General features: G+C 57.0%; 5 protein-coding genes across 5 annotated transcripts in view; 2 read left to right on the top strand and 3 right to left on the bottom strand.

Moving 5' to 3' along the window:
- The window catches only part of VDBG_04766 (conserved hypothetical protein), a gene marked incomplete at both ends in the record, with an annotated part of 1367 nt that extends 1024 nt beyond the window's left edge, over positions 1 to 343 (bottom strand). The window contains one exon of the mRNA XM_003005114.1: positions 271 to 343. Within this exon, the coding sequence (XP_003005160.1) occupies positions 271 to 343 (73 nt within the window). The remainder of the gene's footprint in view (positions 1 to 270) is intronic.
- A 3380-nt stretch (positions 344 to 3723) lies between these two features.
- On the top strand, positions 3724 to 4496 carry VDBG_04767 (predicted protein; the record flags this gene model as incomplete). The annotated part of the gene is made up of 3 exons (XM_003005115.1): positions 3724 to 4288; positions 4366 to 4418; positions 4491 to 4496. The coding sequence occupies 3 exons, from the start codon at positions 3724 to 3726 to the stop codon at positions 4494 to 4496; spliced, it is 624 nt and encodes a 207-aa protein (XP_003005161.1).
- Positions 4497 to 5229: 733 nt separating this feature from the next.
- On the bottom strand, positions 5230 to 7620 carry VDBG_04768 (Poly(rC)-binding protein; the record flags this gene model as incomplete). The annotated part of the gene is made up of 3 exons (XM_003005116.1): positions 5230 to 5255; positions 5381 to 6272; positions 6330 to 7620. The coding sequence occupies 3 exons, from the start codon at positions 6846 to 6848 to the stop codon at positions 5230 to 5232; spliced, it is 1437 nt and encodes a 478-aa protein (XP_003005162.1).
- A 573-nt stretch (positions 7621 to 8193) lies between these two features.
- Positions 8194 to 9240, top strand: VDBG_04769 (conserved hypothetical protein; the record flags this gene model as incomplete). Its single annotated transcript, XM_003005117.1, has 2 exons — positions 8194 to 8304; positions 8356 to 9240. 2 exons carry the CDS (start codon positions 8194 to 8196, stop codon positions 9238 to 9240), a joined length of 996 nt encoding a protein of 331 aa, XP_003005163.1.
- An 871-nt stretch (positions 9241 to 10111) lies between these two features.
- The window catches only part of VDBG_04770 (predicted protein), a gene marked incomplete at both ends in the record, with an annotated part of 1564 nt that continues 740 nt past the window's right edge, over positions 10112 to 10935 (bottom strand). The window contains one exon of the mRNA XM_003005118.1: positions 10112 to 10708. Coding sequence (XP_003005164.1) covers positions 10112 to 10708 — 597 coding nt within the window. The remainder of the gene's footprint in view (positions 10709 to 10935) is intronic.

Raw genomic sequence — 10935 nt, forward strand, 5'->3', positions numbered from 1 at the left:
GATTCGGTGGGGGGTGGATGGGAGGATGACGGGATGGGTTTTAAAGAATGACTATATAGGTTTAAAAAGAATGACAGGCGTAAAGCCGAGTAGGACCAAAATGCACACCGAATGGTTGGTATGGAAAGACGTTGACGAGGGGTGGTGAGAGAGAGGGAAAAAGAAGAGAGAGGCCTGGGGCTGTCTCGGAGTGGGAAGGGGGGGTATAGAAAGACGAGACGACGGAGAGGGCGAAGGCGGATGAGGTGAGCATGCACCAGCAACACACACCCTGCACTTGCGCCTGCCTGCCTGCCCCTGGGTCCCAGGAAACTACCCACGCCAGTGCCATGGCAAGCGCCATGATCGAGGGCAGGGGGGTGTGGTAGAGGGAGTGTACGGGGGGGGGGGGGCGAGGAGACGGATAGTGGAGACCAGAAAACCGCCATTGCCAATTCAATGAGCAGGCCGACATCATCAGTTCTACGGTGTACCTGGCGAGCCTCTTCAGACTACCTGGGTGGCCAGCGCTGGGTGAGAAGCGAAGAAGGGAAGCTGCGCGCGACGTTGGTCGCGCCAGCGGTACCTGGCTTCTGCGCGCGCACATGATGAATGGGGTACCAGGAGATTAACGCGCGAGATTATCGAAGCATGGTTGGCTGCAGGGGGGCGTGTGCGACAGGGGGCTCTAGCGTCCTGTAGACCAAAATTGGCTAGGACCACCTTTCCGGCGGCGCAGGGCTGAGTCGCGCGAATGATGCCTCACTACGGCCGCCTTTTTAGGGGGTGTGAGGTGAGATCAGGCAGCTCCAGCACAACGGGGAGGGAGTAGAGGTGCGTAGTACGTAGCAAGCAGAGAAAACACCTCCGCTGGAATGTGTCTATAGTCATAACCGCCAAGGACGTGCTACGGCTCGCTGATGATGCCATTGCGTGGGACCCTTCTCAGGCGTCGGCCCAGCCTAACGCTCACTACCTGGACCAACCGCGGGACCTGCGACTGCCTGAGTGAACAGCTCCCGCACTAGCCCGGGTACGCCAGGAACGTGCCTTTCTCGTCCTGCCTAGTCAGAAGCTGGCCCACCAAGACCGTCAGCATTGGGCCAGGCACGCCATGCACGCCATGCACGGAACAGCCTAAACAGGACTACCAACGAGGCCATTCATCCTTCGATCCGCCTGGCCACAGCAGGAGATTGGGAAACGGCCCTTTGCTGTCCTCTGCTGGCTTTTGCTGGTCTTCGCTGTCCACAGGGCCTTTTAGCTGCCATCCTTCAGGGGCCGAACACCCGGAGTCTCGGTCCCTCGTCTCGAAATGGTGACCGAGTCATCGGCAACGGCAACGGCAACGGGGCCAAGGCACTCAAAGCCCCCCCTCCAACGCACCGCCGACTTAAACTTTCGCCTGTTTGCCCAGATTGTCGCATCCTGCCTGTCGTGGGGCTCGCACGCGCCCACCTACGACCCAAGAAGTCATTTCCAAGACTCTCGCTTTGGGTCCCTGGCCTCTTTCCCGTACTGCCAACGAACCACGGATCATGTCACATATGGCTTTTTCTCTTTCCTTCCCTGTTGCCCCCCTCTGGCGCACAGCCTCTTCACTGATTCCGTGCCGTTGGGGAGGGCGCCAGGGTGAGGCGGTGGCAGAAGGCAGGCCAGATGGCCACAAGGGGGTGGGGGGGACGAAATGAAGCTGGCGGGTATCCCCACTCACGATGCTCCCTGGACCACCTTCTCGTCGATTCACGGGTCATCCCCTCTTCCTCTCGCCAGAACACTCCCAGCTTCCCCGCCAGGAATAGACCTGTTCACTCAAACCCAAAATCCATGGACGAAGACGATCCTCATCTGGCGCATCAAATGCCGCGGCGGCGTCGCTCGTGGCTTGCGTCATCTTGGCGAGCAAAATATTCCGAGCCCTCCGCCTGAACCAAGAACGAGACGCCAGCTCTCCATCGTGATCAATCAGCACGACTCAGCGCGCGCCACAAGGGGGCGTTTCCGGCAGTTGCGCACGCCTCCATGTTCAATGCAACAATCGTAAAAGAAACCTTCCCAGCATGTTGGCGAGGCCCCTCTTCGGAAACTTACGTTGGCTTCGACCGCCAACATTTGTATGTGTGCCTTTGCGCCTTGACAGCCGTGCCGTATAGGCGCCATACATGACGGAAGCAGCTCTGCCAACTCTCTGGATCTCTGTCTTTCTTTAGCTGTAAGCCGAGCCTTCCAGCCAGCCTCAAGAAGAGCTACCGTCTTCAGCCGCTGGGCGTCAGGCCAGTGGTGTCTCACAGACTTTGTCACTGACTGGTCGAACTGCCCGTGACACACACACGCCGACTCCATGACTGCAGCCTTAGGGGCAGTTCCAAAGTCTCTTTCGACCCCTTGAGCCAACCGCGTGCTGTGCGTCCCCTGCGGTGAAACCACACCATGCGGAGAGCGCTATCGGTGCTTACTTTTTCCTTGCCGTCAGCCACACGTTTGCAGTGACTTGGTTGACTGGCCCTGGTCTCACAGGACGAAGAAGGGAAAGACACAGTAGGGCGGCCCAAGATCTGGGAAAGCGCCAAAAAGAGAGGCTTGGCTGCGTGGCATCAAGTGCGTGATTCTGAACCAAGTATTGACGCACACTTCAGCCCTTACCCAGCCACGATGCGACAAGGGGGAGGGGGGGGGGCATGATATGCGGAGGGACGGATGGCCAAGCCTGTCGCTGTCAGCCTGCAGCAAACAGCTGGCAGTGCTCGTTCGCGTTCTCATTCTTCGGGGTAGGCAAATCAGCAGGCACACAGACAAGTGGGCATTTTCATTGGCATCGCAAACTGAGCCGTCCTGGCCAAGGCGGCCCTGCCGTGTATCCGTTCGCGCTCGCAGCTGCAAAGACGTCGCTTGTCCACTCTGGTGTGGCTTGGCTGCTGCTTGAATGGCACCGCGTCTATGCAGCCTTGTTAGCTTGGCGGTGCGGACTGGGTTGTGTCAACATCGCTCTACTAGTATCCTCCTCAACTGCTTCCCATGATCGATGGCTTTCCAGAATGTGGCGGGACTAACGAATTGTGGCCAAGAAGGAAACATTGAGGCCCTCCACTTCGTTGGTTCTCACTTGTGTCTTGCCAAGTCTTACGACGAATGAGGCCCGTCTTCCAGATGTCGGTGATCAGCCGCACCCGGTCCCAAAAGCCCTGGGTTGATTCGCGAACATTCAGCCCTCAATGTGTGAATATCCCGAACGCCTGCATCAGCCGAGATAGGGCCAAAGTCAGGCTCGCTTCGAGACTCTGCTGAAGAAGCAATCAAACATTTGAAGCCTTGCCTCCTTCGGCCCCTGAATCCTTCGTCAGCATGGGACTGTGCCGTGAGGACTTGTCTTGACCACGTGACCCGTGCCCATGTTCCGCCACTCCAGTGCATCGCCAGCCTTGGAACGCATACCCCTACCTGGTACTGACTAAGGTAGGCTCCTACGATCGGTAGACACCTGAAAGGTACGGCCCCTACTACCTGCCCCACCTTCAGTAGGAGCTTCCCCGCGCTCCCAGTGTGCATCATTACTGACTAAGGCTGTACCACTCAACATCAAACGTCAACATGACCTCGCACTCTTCCATCCAGCCTCGTGAACGTTCTTCAAGTCTGATCAAACCGTGACACTCCTTAAAACTACTAGTTCTTCTCATCGGACCTAAAAACAACACCCTTCCCTCCTCGTAGCTGAAGACAAAGAAGCTTGTCCGCCCCGCTAGAATGTCAGACCCAATCACCGAATTCGTGACCTTCACGCCGCGCGACCTCGCCTCCCATCCATCCGCCCCCTTCGGCGCCGTCGCGAGCACGCTTCTCGCCACGCCGGGCGTCGAGTCTTTGCACACGGGCCCGCAGCACGAGGACCCGGCCACGCACCTCCTCGCCATCCACTGGACCTCGCACGCCGCCTTCACGGCCTTTGCCGCCTCGGACCGCTACACGCCCTGGCTCGCCGACCTCAAGGCCCTCCTCGCCGGCCCGCCGCGCTTCCACCAGGTCCGCCTCGCGCATGCGGCGGCGGCCGTCCTGGCGGCCCCCTGCACCGAAATGATGACGGCCTACGACATTGACAGGCCACTCTTCCCGGAGAACCTGCGCCTCTTCTCCGAGCGCATGGCGGCCGCGTGCGCGGCGCAGGGCACAAGGGGGTGGCATGCCAATGCGCACGGCGAGGTCACGACGCCTATTTCCAGGGACGTAGACGGGACGCCGGGGCCTGCTGCCGTGCTGCTCATCGGGTGGGATAGCGTGGAGGATCATGCTTTGGCCAAGGGGGGCCCTGGACGTGAGTTTTTGTTCGCCTGACTAGTGTCATGAGTTGGGACGCGAGTGGCAAATGTCCATGCTGACTGACCATGGCAGCCATTCTCGACAACATTGAGCTCATCAGGACGGGGCGAAAGGACGTCACATTGGTGAGTTGCCTCGCTTATTATACTTGCGGACACAGGGGCTAAATCTTGCAGCATCACTACAACCTCAAGCAGCTGTAAGACGCGGGCCATTACATACGCTTCGCCTGTGGCCTGGCATCACTGCACGCTCCATCCCAGTTGCCGCCGGCGAATGCCGCCTACCTTAACTGCAATATGCCCCTGACAAGCCTGCTGCTTCTGTCAGTAGCCGCGATCTGGATCACTTACCAGTGCTACGCATGCTTCCGGCAAATGCTCCGGGGCTCGTCTTCCGACGCTCTGCCGCCGCCAAGTCAGCTCTACATCACGTCAGCAACAGTCCACGTTTAGTCCATGTTGCAGTATGAAAACGTGCTGGGTTGACTTGAGAATAAGGTGCGCAGGTCGACCCATGACCAACAGAACTAGGGTGCTGCAAGCACTTTGAACATCCAAGGGACGTCGGTGAGCTTACGACGTGGATACGGTAATCGCGCACGGCAAAAACACAAGTGCCGAGCAGCAAGGGGAAATCGGCGTACTTTTCCGTGCAAGAGTCAAACTGGGCATGGGAGACGATGTGCAACGCGAGGCAAGGCAGGGCAGGAAAGGGTTAGAGAGAGGAAGACGGCTATTAAAAGGAGTATCTTCTCTAGGAATCACTCCATCCAGTGATCGCAGAGAAACGCCTAATACCCGGAAGTCGCCGAATCGCAATGTACCGCATGTCGAGCTTTTTTTTCTTTAATCTGAACCGACAAGACATCCTGGTGGCACCACCGCCACCAGCCCAAGCATAACCGAAAGCCGAGAACAAGATATTGCGAACAATTTAGACCCATAGCGGGACCGTTCGATCTGAGAAGGTTCAAAAGTATATCATGTAACGTCGTAAATTTTTAGACCCGGTGCTTCTCCGATTCTGCGTGCGCAATTAGTGACAAACTCAGACGTGGGAATTGCTGCTGCTAGATTCAACCTACCGAGGCGCGAGTACAGCATGTAAAGGGCCATGCGATTCGTTTCGTCCGTGCCGGTAATGGTCACCAGACGCTCGTTGCTGTTGTCTTGGGGTTCGTTGATCTTGATCACACTGCCGCTGATCTGGCGTATCTCGTTGATCTTCTGGCCGCCCTTACCAATGATGGCGCCAACCATATCGTTAGGAATGAAGATTTGCTGCGTCAGAGGCTGACCGGCCATTCCGCCAGCGGCGGGACCACCATGCATGGGCTGCGCGGGGTGTCCGCCGTGGGGCTGAGGAGCCGCAGGACCACCGTGTGGCTGCATAGGCGCGCCGCCGTAGCCGCCAGCCTGAGCACCGTATTGCTGAGGAATGGCGGGGCCGGGCTGGGCGCCGTGAGGGGGATATTGCTGGCCGTAGGGAGCGGGCGGCATGTGGTGCTGCTGGGGATGTTGGCCCCTGGCATCATGGCGTCTGCCAAAGTTCTCCCTGTTGCCGTAGTTGCCGGTCGTCGGCTGGGGGCAGTACGGCACTACCTGCATACCACCTGGGACAACACCGGCAGGACCGCCGCTCCGCGTCGCGTAGGCTGAGGCGGCCGGACCGCCAAAGCGGTCATTCAATTGCTCCAGTAGAGTGCTTCCCACGTAGTACGTGGCGATGTGGACAGCGTCGGCCACGCCCATGACCACGAGGGAACGCTCGGTTGACATGGGGAGGCAGGAGTCAGAAGCGTTAAGCCGGGCGCCGGACGCCTCCTGAATCTCACGGATACGAGCTCCACCCTTACCAATGATGGATCCGATCAGGATGTGGGGGATGAGGAGTCGAAGGGGGTACGTCTTGGACTGCGCACTGGACGGCTCGTCCAGGGGCTCATTGTTCAGGGTTCGGATGATCAGACCAAAAGCCTACAGGGCGAGTCAGTTCAGGAAAGTTCTTCAAAGAGTCCAAGTATGGTCGCTCACCTTGGCTGAAGCGTCTACCACGCCGCTAACGGTCAGGATGCGCTCAACGGCACCCTTCTGGTAGTCGCTGACCGTGCACTTGGCCCCAGACATCTTGCGAATGTTGGACACGTTTTCGCCTCCCTTGCCAATGACCGTCGCAGCCTCTGGGCTGGAGATGACGGCGCGAATGTGGATCCAAGCCGTCTCGTCATGCGTCGAGGCATTAGGAGTGGACGATGGAACGTTGCCGGCCACGGCACTAGCAATGGGCTTCGGCTCGTCTGCGGCCTCGCCTTCGGTCTCCTCCTTGGCACCGTTGGTGGTTTCGGAAGGGGCAGCCTCGGTGGCTTCGACAACAGCGCCGGCGTCATCCTCTTCCTCAGGCTTCTCAGCCATGGCGACCTCGTCGTCATTCTTCAGAATCTTGTCCAGGGCAGGGCGCTTGGCATCGGGCTGGTCGTTGCTGCGCGATGGCGAAGACGTCTCCTCGAGAGGGCGCTTGGCCGAGTTGGCGGGTTGCGTGGGTGAAGCCGACATGTTGGGCTAAGTATTAATTGCGTCTCACACACGAGATTGATTGGGCTGAGTACGCCGGAAGTTAGATGTTCAGAGAACAGCTTTTATTGGCCTATCTACACCGCAACGGTTTTCGAAGGAAAACGGGCAAGTGTAGTGGCGCGATGGATTGGACCTGGTGCTCGGAGCGAGCTGGTGCTGTTGATGAAGTGGTTATGGATCGAGGGAGGACAGGTGCGTGCGATCGAGGGAGATAGGTCGGGGTCGGGATCAGGCTGTGGTCGGGAAAAGGCAGTATCGGGCCAGAAGGACAAGAGTCCAGAAGGTTGGGAGGACGGTGAGGAGGTCCTGGAAGTGTGTTTTCTGATGGAGAGAAAAAGATGGGAGGTAAAGGTAGGTGGACGAGGTGAAGAGGTGAGGTAGGAGGAGGAGTGATGGACGAGGATGAGTCGTACGGATCGCGAACGTTGATGCTCAAACCTTGAACCCACACAGCTCGTATGCCTTCAAGAGATGGAACGTGGGAAAGTCGATCGCGAATCCTAGCGAAAGCACTCTGGGTCTGCTCGCAGCACCTGGAGTCTCGTTTAACGGAGATGGCTTCCTCTCGAGGCTGGGTAAGGCAGGAGGGTGAGCTTGCAGCTCTGCGGTCGGCAAGCTTGGAGCTAGGGGGAGGGGGAGGCGGAGGTGGTCGCCAGAAATTCCAGAAGATGGATTCGAGGGACGAGGGGCGGCAGCAAAGGGACTCTTGGTCCTTTTGGATGATAAAGAATGGGATGTAGAAGACACAGGTGATGGAAAAGAGATGAAGTCGGGACCTTGGACTGTGGATGACAGCGCGCGAGGAGCTTCGAATCGAAGGGGGTGATTTGTCTCGGTGCGGTTTGGGAAAAGATAGTCGACGCGCGCGAAGGTTGCTGAAACCCCCCCGGAGAAAAGATCGACCCTAGCCTCCATACAGTGCTGCGCTAGGACACCTTGACAGTAGGGGCGCACTGATGCAGCCAAGTACGGGGCTTCCCTCGAGGCTGCGGTGTGCATCATGTGCCGCGCCGTACAGTGCCCGGGGATCGTTTGCCCCACGGCCGACGCGTGAAGGCTCGCTCCCCTTGTGCCCTGGCCTTGTTGTGAGTGACCAGGAGCAATCTCAGGCTGCCGTATCACACTCTACCTCATCGGTGTGAAACAAAGGGGGGGGTAGATCCGTCCTCAACAGCGTCAAATCTCCATCGGCATGACTTTTCGGGCTCCCAGGGACATCAATCACCGTCAAAGCACCACGCAAACCCCCGCTACCTTGGGTGTATTGCTCTTCGACGCTGCTCAGCGACTGAAGCCATCGCGACTAGTTTGGTAACCTGCCACCATGGTGTTGGCCCAAGCGCGTCCAGGGGAGACCAGGCACCTCCTGAGCGTCGAGCATAGCCTCCAAGAACTTCAGGCCCAGATAGTCGAATACCAGCAGGAGCTCGCATCAGTGTGACATTCTATTCTATTGAATTATGATCCGGAGACTAATGATTCCCAGCTTCAACGTAATGCGCAGCCTCTCGACCAGACTGTCGCCAGTTCCAGGGTCGCGCCTTTCAAGATTATGAAGTCGGCCTTCGATCGTGTTTTCCAAGAAACTCCGTTCATGCCTGCCTCATCTTCAGTGCTGCCGGCCCTGCTCTCTCTCCGCCAGGCACATCAAACCGTTGACGAGTCGAGAGCATATATTGCTACACAAGAGATATCCATCGAGAAGGCTCACAACCAGCTCCTAGCCGAAAAGGCCAGTCTGAACGATCAGCAACAGCTGACTGCAAGCTTGGAAAAGCGCATTGAGTCACTCAACGAGGAGCTCAACAACCACATGGACACGGACCCGGGGGATGCAGCCAGGGAAAGGATGAAGGAGTTGAGGCAGAAGCAGAAGCAGTATGCACGAGAGACGTCACGGTTGCTGAAAGACCTCAATAAGTTCATCGATGAACATTTGGCCTCTCAACTCGCTGCCGAAGACCTTGGAGGACCCGTCGTTGGAGACATGATGGATGTCGACGTCCAAGACCTTGCCGCAGGCTTCAACGCGCAGGGCCGCCCCAAGAAGCTCAAGGCTACAAATGCCGACGACGGGGGCAAGCGGCAGCGACGGCTAGAAGAAGTCTGGGGTGCTGCTATTGCCGCCGACCAAGGAGGGAACGATGTTCCTAACGAGACTGCCGCTGCCGGACGGGAGATGCGGGAGCTAACTGAAGAACTCCTCAACCAACTCGTCGAGTCGGGCGGCGATGGCACGGCGGCATATGTCAAAGTGGCCAGAGACACTGCGGCTGCACGCTTTTTGGTTCGATCGAAAGTCGCGCAACTTCACCCGCGCGACGCAACCAGGATTCGGTTAATCGACTTTGGAAAGGAACTGGACGACTGAAGGGTTACACTATTGACAGCGATTGTTGTCCTCCTGACGCACGACATAGTCTTCCAGGAGGTTTTCTACTCTTGGCCTCCCCAAGCGGGTGTATTACCTTTGCTAGGAAGAAGAGGTTAACGATCGACGAGTTGCTCAAATGCAGTAGTACGTGCCCCCCTCTACAAACGAGGATCTTTTCCCTCGCTCGCAACGGAGCGACGGAGGCATGTCATAACATGACCAGTTGAAGAAACCGAGCTCAAATGACCTCATCTGCCGCGAATACGTCGCTCACAAAGCCTACGATCGACCATCAAAGCGTTACTTCGCGTTGTAGGAGCCACAGGCACGAGACAATTTCAATGAAAGGTGACTGAAATGATTCTTGCGCACTGCTGTATCTGATGCATTCAGCACCCTAGAAGCCAGATTAGCGGGTTATACTACTGGTGGCGGTTTGAAGGCTACAGCTTGCTTCCGCCGAGTAAGATGCTGGCATTTTGCAGGCCGCTGCCATATGACCCGGGGATTACCCTGTGTGTTCATCGATGCCAAAGCATCGTCGCTGGGCGAGACACCTCACCTTGTGATATGGGGCATTGACACCTGTTTCCTCCTCTCACATGATTGCTAACCTCCTTCGACAAACTACGGTAACACGGAAAAAGATAGGAAGGTCTTCGAAGCATCGACCACCCTTCCATGATTTGCTAGAACCGACAAAACGACGCGTCAACGGAAAGAATCTGGAGTCTCTGAAATGATGCAACTCGTGTCATATTTCCTCCCAACAAACCCTATCGGTTCCCAATCCGCAATGCTTAATATCAAGACTACACACTACGGTCAGGAAAATCGCAAACGCCCGCTTAAAGCAACCCAACGGCCATCACCAACCAGATCGTACAGCCCCCGGTGACCTCCTATACTCATTTCTTGTTGATGAGGGTGTGATACTCACTTTGTCCATCAAACTCGACAGGTAATCCTCCTGACCCAGAGCATTGAGTGCATCTTCCTTTTTCTCCAGGAGATCCAATAGAAGAGACTCAATATGCATGGCCATCTTCGTGAAGTTTTTTCTGAGCTCGTTCGGATCCATGCCGTACTTGTACGCGGCGTCCTTGTCCCTGCCCTTCTTATCGATTCTAGCGATGATCTTCATCCCTACCACAGCTATTTCCGCAAATCCCGTACGTTCCGCCTTTTTGGCAGCTTTCAATACCATTTCAGATAACAAAAGCGTGTCCGACGACAGCGCTCTCAGAGACGCCTCGTTCTTCCAAGCCACGGACTCGGGCCAGCCTCTCTCCACGCAACGGGAGATCTGAGTGAGGATCAGGGCCAGATCATTGCAGGTCTCGCTTAGACCAGATTCAAGCAGAACTCGATAGGGCTTCTCCGGAGACTCCTTGGCCATGTCGGGGTTCGCCAGAAGGCTGGTGATACCCACTTTTAGATCCAGTAGGGTGTCGCTGTACATGTCCTGCCACTCGGGCAAGTATTTAATCCTGTTATACCTGCCCGAGCTCTGGCCCGGACTCTGTAGTGCAGCAGACTTGGATGGCGAGTGACCTGCATTTGACGTGTGAGAAACGGCTGACGGAGGTGAGAAAAAAGGGTGACTTACCGGTCAGCGATTGGGAAATGTTCTGGCAACGCTTCCTGATATCGCCCATCCATTCTTCATCTTCCAGTCGCCCCTGAGGGTAC

This window comes from Verticillium alfalfae, genomic scaffold (genome assembly GCF_000150825.1).
Source record: "Verticillium alfalfae VaMs.102 supercont1.5 genomic scaffold, whole genome shotgun sequence".
NCBI lineage: Eukaryota > Fungi > Ascomycota > Sordariomycetes > Glomerellales > Plectosphaerellaceae > Verticillium > Verticillium alfalfae.